At 43.3% G+C, this 7139-nt stretch overlaps 1 protein-coding gene across 2 annotated transcripts in view; it reads left to right on the top strand.

Moving 5' to 3' along the window:
- Window positions 1–1587: 1587 nt before the first annotated feature.
- The window catches only part of ATP6V0A4 (ATPase H+ transporting V0 subunit a4), a 57874-nt gene continuing 52322 nt past the window's right edge, over window positions 1588–7139 (top strand). Inside the window, exons 1-3 of one of the 2 annotated variants that reach the window (XM_019544713.1) lie at window positions 1588–1781; window positions 4634–4766; window positions 6336–6414. In XM_019544713.1, the coding sequence (XP_019400258.1) occupies window positions 4650–4766; window positions 6336–6414 (196 nt within the window). In that variant the 5' untranslated portion in view covers window positions 1588–1781; window positions 4634–4649. The remainder of the gene's footprint in view (window positions 1782–4633; window positions 4767–6335; window positions 6415–7139) is intronic. The other variant, XM_019544712.1, reaches the window with a different exon arrangement.

Genomic DNA, 7139 nt, shown 5'->3' with positions numbered 1-7139 from the left:
CCTAGCCACCCCAACTGTGAAGTAGTTCTTATGGATGTCTAATCTAAACCTACTCTCCAACAACTTGTGGCCGTTATTCCTTGTTATGCCAGGAGGCGCTAGGGGGAACAAGGTCTCTCCCAAACCCTTCTGGTCCCCCCTAGTGAGTTTATAGATGGCCACCAGGTCCCCTTTCTTGTGGAGGCTGAACAGGTTCAGGTCCCATAGCCTCTCCTCATAGGGTCTGCCCTGCTGCCCCCTGATCATGCAGGTGGACCTCCTTTGGACCCTCTCCATGTTGTCCTCATCCCTCCTGAAGTGCGGAGCCCAGAACTGGACGCAGTACTCCAGCTGCGGCCTGACCAGTGCCGCATAGAGGGGGAGGATCACCTCCTTGGACCTGCTCGAGATGAATCTGTGGATGCACAACAAGGTATGGTTAGCCCTACTGACCGTGACCTTGCATTGTCGGCCCATGTTCATCTTGGAGTCAATAAAGATCTCTTTCTGCCACCATGCTCTTGAGAAAGGAGATTCCCACCTTATAAGTTTGATGCTGGTTCCTACTGCCCAAGTTTCAATACTGACAAGTGCACTTGTCAGTATTGAAACCCATCCTATTTTCGTTAGCCCACCCCTGGAACCTTTCCAGGTCCTGCTGTAATCTGTCCTTCCCTACTAGTATGCCCACCTCACCCCAGATTTTGGTATCATCAGGCTGCTTTTCACTCCGTCATCCAAGTCACTAATAAAGAAATTGAACAGTGCGGGCCCAAGCACCGAGCCCTGGGAGACTCCACTGTTCACTTCCCTCCAGGTCGAAAAAGACCTGTCCACCACTACCCTCTGAGTATGACCCCTCAGCCAATTTGCTATCCATCTGACTCTGTGGGCATCAATGCCACAGTCGCCTAGTTTTTTAATGAGAATGGGGTGGGAGACCATGTCAAAGGCCTTGCTGAAGTCCAGAAAAACTACATCCATGTGGAAATGTGGCCCCATTGACATCAATGCAAGGTTCACCATTGACTTCAACTGAGCCAGGATTTTACTCTTAGTCCTTTACTTTAGTATTTGAAGTGGGGTAAGGACTATATCACCTTTGTCATCACATTGCTCCCATTCCATTAAATCAACAAAAAATAAAGGCCCCCAATTCAGCATTTGTTATTACAAACCCAACCTTCCTTTTTTGGTAGTACCCCTTTAGTGTGAGTCTGTATTTCACAGTATGATGATAGCAGCAGCTTGCCTGGAAGAAAGTCATGGCTCTCTCTCGTCCTGTTTGATTTATAGTATTGTCTCTTTGTTTTATACCTGATGAATAGAGCTGTGCCTGAAACAGCTTACCAGTTTTCTTTGTTTCCTGGTAGTTGCTATTTCTTTAACCAATATTTGCACACGAGTATTTCCTGGCTGATTGAGCTCAGTGTACATCACCTTGCAGAAGTTTGTGCTCGTTTGAGAGCACCTTGGCTGTGCAAGCAGGCATGGCCGATTTGTTATTAATCACAACACTGTATGCAGATGCGGCGAGGCCAACCTTTGTCAGAGATCTGACATGAAAGATTTAGACAGAGCCAGGCAGCTCCTGGTCCATTCTGCTCACTGATTGTTTTAGGACAAAATGGGTCTCTCTTCTCTGGTCTAGACCAGTTCAGCACTGAAAAGAAAAAAAAAATCTAATGCCACCTATAAAGTAAGAACAGTTAAGTTCAGTCTCTCATTTGCTTCTCAGTTGAGCAGTTGAGGTAGAAGTAGTTCCAGAGTTCTTCAGACTACATAAAAAGCAGGTGAAGCAGGTAAGAGCAGTCATTTGTGTTATCTTACATGAGAAACTGAGTTAGCTAAGCCAAAACTCAACGTTGTCATTGTTGAAAACAGAAATCTAATGAGTCAATGGGGACGTGTTTTACTCCCTTATTAAGGAAATGGCTGGTGCCATATTAATTGATGATTGAGAGTTGAGATATGCTACTATTCTTTGATGAAAAAAATCAAGAAATAACTTTTGCAGCACTGGGTTTTATTACATTTCAGTTCTGGCAGATTCTTATCGTCCCCTGGTACTCTTGGAAGAGAACAAATGGAGTAGCTGTGAATGCTTGTTTAGCTGAATAATTTTGTGGAACTTGAGGTGAGAAGGCTACTGAATTAGCCAGAGAGACAAACAGCTGAAAATTCAGTTTGGGAATATATACAATATTAATAAAATAGCAAGTAAATTAAGTGAGAAGTGTCTGGTAAGTTCATGGGAGTTGAGAGAGTAGTGGCTTTTCCATCCCACGAGAATTTTCAGGATTTTTTAAAAATGTTCCCATTCCAAGTCAGTCCAGAAATTCATTTTTTATGTTCACAAGTGATTGACTGGAAAAAAAAATCAGCTTAGATAAATAGAAACATGTTGTTTAAATAATTTCAAGACAATTTGTTGGATTTTGATCTTTAATTAGAAAAGAATCACTTTTTGCCCAAGGTGACTAAAAATTTAGGACTAAAAGTTGTTTCTATTTAAATTGCAAAACCATTTCATTTGAAAACTTGAAATGAGACAATCATAAATTAAAAAAAAAAAATCAAATGGCATCACTTGAAAAAGTCATACCCTGCCTGTCAGCTCTTTCAGGTCTTAGGTATTGGCATTGCCTGATGAAAAAAGGTTTTGTTGGAAAATTAGCAACTTCTCAAGTACATAATACTGATAGATGATATATTTTACTTTAGCAGCTACTAGTTATCATATGTCTCATTTTCTGTACCTTAAGCTACTGAGCAGACAAGCATAGTGAGCTATTCAAGCTCAGAGGAAAAATGACATGAATTGCCTAAATACAAAACGTTGCATGCAATGGCTATCTGTACCATAGACCATTAGCATGTTCTGTAAAAATCTACTAGTTTCTGGTTTTCCTTTCTAAAAATGGCCTTAGCATTTTAAAGTATGAGGCAATTTGAGCACATGCCAAGCTAGTGAGACTAAGCATTGTGAAACCAGGTTGAAAACCACCCCCGCAGATTAGGGACAATTTCCTTCCCCACCTCTGTCATTAGGTGCAGTTAGTTTTGGTTTAAAAATGTACGTTTGGGAATGAATTTTCAAAATTAAATGAAAGCAGATAATGTGTCCACTTGTGTATTTTATCTGGGCAAGCAATTTCTGTGCATATACATGCAAATTAGATAATTACGTGCATGACTGATCAGTTAGTGGCAATTAACACATGCAGTATCCCAGTGTAAATATTGGTAACAACATGCACAAAGCAAGTGTAGAAGGGCATGTGCATTTTGGTGTGTGTTATTGCATGTGCCTAATTTTGCCAATAGCCCTTCATGAAAGAAAGTATGTTTTATAAAGCCAAATGTCTAATATAAATAGTGGAAGAAGTAGTTTATTCTAATTGGAATGAAAATGGTTTTTCCTTTTGTGATGGAAACAATTCCCCGTGGTGCATTCTCCATCCAAATCCAGCTGAATTAAAGCATGAGTGAAACTGACAACAAACAGACCTGTCTCCTTTACTTGTCTAGTTTCAAGCCTAATGGAAGAAGTGATCAGGTCTGTCAGTTCATCACTGTTCCGTGCATGCCTCTGACAAATTCAGTCTTTCAGAGACTCGGCATCCAAAATACATTACTCACCCAAATGTTGCATGCCAGGCACAGAGAGAAGAGGATGCAGTGTCTCAATGGCAAGTGTGTGCTCACGCTCATTCCCCACCCCACTTCCGATGGTCTACCCGGTTGTGGTGATGTGTGAAGAATCCTGTTCAAATTGCAATGCCATAGTGTTTCTTCCACCTCTGCAGGTGATGCTGTACACATCAAACACGGGTTGTTCTTTGCTCCCAGGGCTCTTTCTGACTGTAGCAACCAGAAGGAGAATGACTGGAAAGAGAAAACTATAAGGAAATAGAGGATAGGTGGAGGGGGCTTCCTTCCCAGGCTCACCCGCTCTGGAATTCCTTACACCCTGGATTTTCTCCCTGGAAGGGTATAAATGGTGAGAAACAAAGTCCATCCTTAGGTCCACCTGGTTCTCCCAAAGTGTTGCTCTTAATGACTAACTCTGGCAAAAAGCGCTTTGATTGTATCCAGGGGCCCTGACCATTGGCTGCAGTAAATCCCCTTACACCACAGGAGAGGAGGCATGGGAATCCATTGAATCCCTCCCCCCCCACCCCCCAAGTCAGGGATCCTCTAGGATAAAGTCGAGTGTCTCTCACTGACATAACCCTGCACTCCCTGCCCCTAGGAACAAGTGTCTGGGTATGCTAGAGGGTGCCGTGTGGCAGCACTGCTCTATTTTCTCAGCAGTCTGGCTGCAGCGTGGTCCACACACAGCTGTGAGAAGCCACCATGAAGTTAGAGCAGCCCTCTGGAAGGCTGGATGGGGTTTGGTCACTGCCATCCCATAGCTGAGTTGTGACTGCAGCTATTTCCAGTTCAACTATTGCCTGTCCTCATGTTGTACCAAAATGCCCCCATGTTTTGCTAGAGATTTGTAGTGCCCAGGGGCAAGTGGTATGCTGGGTGCCCACCGATTAGCTCTCATCCTACAGGCTTAGGAAGACCGTGTTTCTGCAGCATTTGGTGTTTTGGGGTGTGGCATAAGGCAGCCTCTAATCCCCTCCCCATATCAATATCTTTACAGAACCAGCACGAGCAAGATGGCCTCGGCCTTTCGGAGCGAGGAGATGTGCTTGACTCAGCTATTTCTCCAGGTGGAGGCTGCGTATTGCTGTGTGGCAGAACTTGGAGAGCTGGGGCTGGTTCAGTTCAGAGATGTAAGTAGGTCTAAGAGGTCCTTGGGGGGGAATGGTGGGAGGATGGTTCTTGACGATCACAGACCTGGTCTTACGCAGTGCTTTCTCACTAGTAGATCTCAAAGCACTTGACACAGGTGGTCAGTATTGTTAGCGCCATTGTATCAACAAGGCAAAATTGAGGCATAGAGAAGTGAAGGGACACACCCAAGGGCATCCAGCAGACTAGCAGAGTTAGAAACAGACTGTACATTTCTATCCAATAGGCAACACTGCCTTCCTTCCATTATTAAAAAGCCATGATAAATGTGGTTGCCCTTAAAAATAAGGTTCATTCCCCAGCTTTGCCACAAGCGTCTCCCTGAACAAATCATTTACTCCCAATGCCCCTCATTTCCCTTTCTGTAAATGGGGGATAAAAATAATACTGTCCTTAAGATCAATCTCTTCCCAACTTCCTTACCTTGAATGTCCCTGTTACCTTTTGGTGGTTTTCTGAAGTGGGTATCTACAAGAGTGCTACACAAGGGCAAAAACTATGTCAGGTGTTAAAATGTCCAATGGCAAGACTATAAAATATTTCTATGAGGCTGGAAACAGATTTGTGCCTGACTTTCTGAGGTGAAAAGCAAGAGTGGCTGAAATATTCTGGGTGGATTAACGGACAGAGAGAGAGGGAGAGAGAGATAGAGGGCCACACTGAAGATATCTAAACTGGGAAAACGCCTGAGCACTGGTGCCAGTAATGATGGAGTCTGTAGGATAGACACAAATGTCTATTCCTTTGTGGTGGTGTTAGCAATAGGAGCTGCACTAGAGATGGAGAACGGTAGTGCAAACCTGTCCTCTGTTGTCATTTCAGCTACCCCTGGTGGATTTGTACCACCACAGATGAGTGCTTTAATAGGTTGCCTTCTGTTTGCAAGGCTCGTGAAAAAGATTTACAGACCTAATAAATAAATAAATAAGTGTGACATGGGTAGGCAGAAATTTGATTATTAAAATGAACAAGGGGGAAGAAAGGCTCTGAGTGTTGTTCATGGGACAGCAAATCTTTTGTCGATTGACTCATGCTTGCAGAGTGGCATGGATGATATGAGTTGGAGGATTTTGAGTCAGGTTCCTTGGTCACAAGTGACAAGGTGCCATACCCAGGAGTAGTACCACCTTTGGTACTTGCATTAGAACTGTACCACAGGGAAAGACACTGCTTTGTCAGGAGAATAGGTAAGATGAATCACTGTGCAAAAATGTCCAGCTTATTGTGCAGGAAGCCAGACCCAGGATCCCCAGTAATATTTTCTGGCCTTAAAACTCAGTAAAACCTAATGATTCCACTTCAGTCAAGACTTTTCCTGATAGTCTACATAAAGTCATAGTTGAATGGACTTAAGATACCAGTCAAAGTTGAGGCATACTGATATCCTGAGGAAATTTGACTACTACTGCTAGTAACATATCTTCTGTGGCTAGAAGACTGTCTGTTGGTCCACCAATGCATAAGGCAGCATCTTTTACAAATTCTAATATATATTTGAATTAAATATAACTACAAGCCATCACTGGGTTTGGTTTTCCTTACATTTTTAGCTGAACATGAACGTGAACAGTTTCCAGAGAAAGTTTGTGAATGAAGTGAGAAGATGTGAATCCCTGGAGAGGATCCTACGTAAGTAGATAAATGGTAAAAGGCTTTGTCTTTAGTACCACAATGATCTAGTATTAAAATAAAAAGTTCTCCAGCTACCAGACAGATTAAACGGAATGTGTCATGAAGATGGTGCTACTTTTATCACTGGTTTCCCTTTTATATGAAGGGTCTGAAATGCTCAAAATGCATCCAGTAAGTCTCACTACACACTGTGGGTTTAGTGGGTATCACTGTTACTTTGCAAGTAGGCAAATTTGGGTAATGAGAGGTTAAGTAAGGCCCCTGCCACATATTATGCAATTAATTGGTTAATTGTGCATTAAGTTTTACGAGCACTCGTGGTGCTCTGGTGTGGTGCCAGAGGACTGGAAAAGGGCCAATGCTGTTCCCATTTTCAAAAAAGGGAGGAAGGAGGACCCAGGAAACTATAGGCCAGTTAGTTTTACCTCGATCCTGGGTAAACTTTTTGATAGAATTATCATAGCGCGTGTCCATGAGGGGCCAGCAGGGGAGGTTATGCTTAGGGGCAACCAACATGGGTTCATTAGAGGCAGGTCCTGTCAGACCAACCTGGTGGCCGCCTATGATCAGATCACCAAATCCTTAGATGCAGGGGTAGCAGTGGACATAGTCTTTCTGGACTTTAGGAAGGCCTTCGACACTGTCTCACCCTGTTTTCATTAAGAAACTGGGGGACTGTGGTATTGACACCTACACAGTCAATTGGGTTACCAACTGGCTGG

This window comes from Crocodylus porosus, unplaced genomic scaffold (genome assembly GCF_001723895.1).
Source record: "Crocodylus porosus isolate Cpor-Errol unplaced genomic scaffold, CroPor_comp1, whole genome shotgun sequence".
Lineage (NCBI taxonomy): Eukaryota > Metazoa > Chordata > Crocodylia > Crocodylidae > Crocodylus > Crocodylus porosus.
The sequence above is the reverse complement of the archived record's forward strand: the minus strand, read 5'-3'. Positions and strand labels throughout refer to the sequence as shown.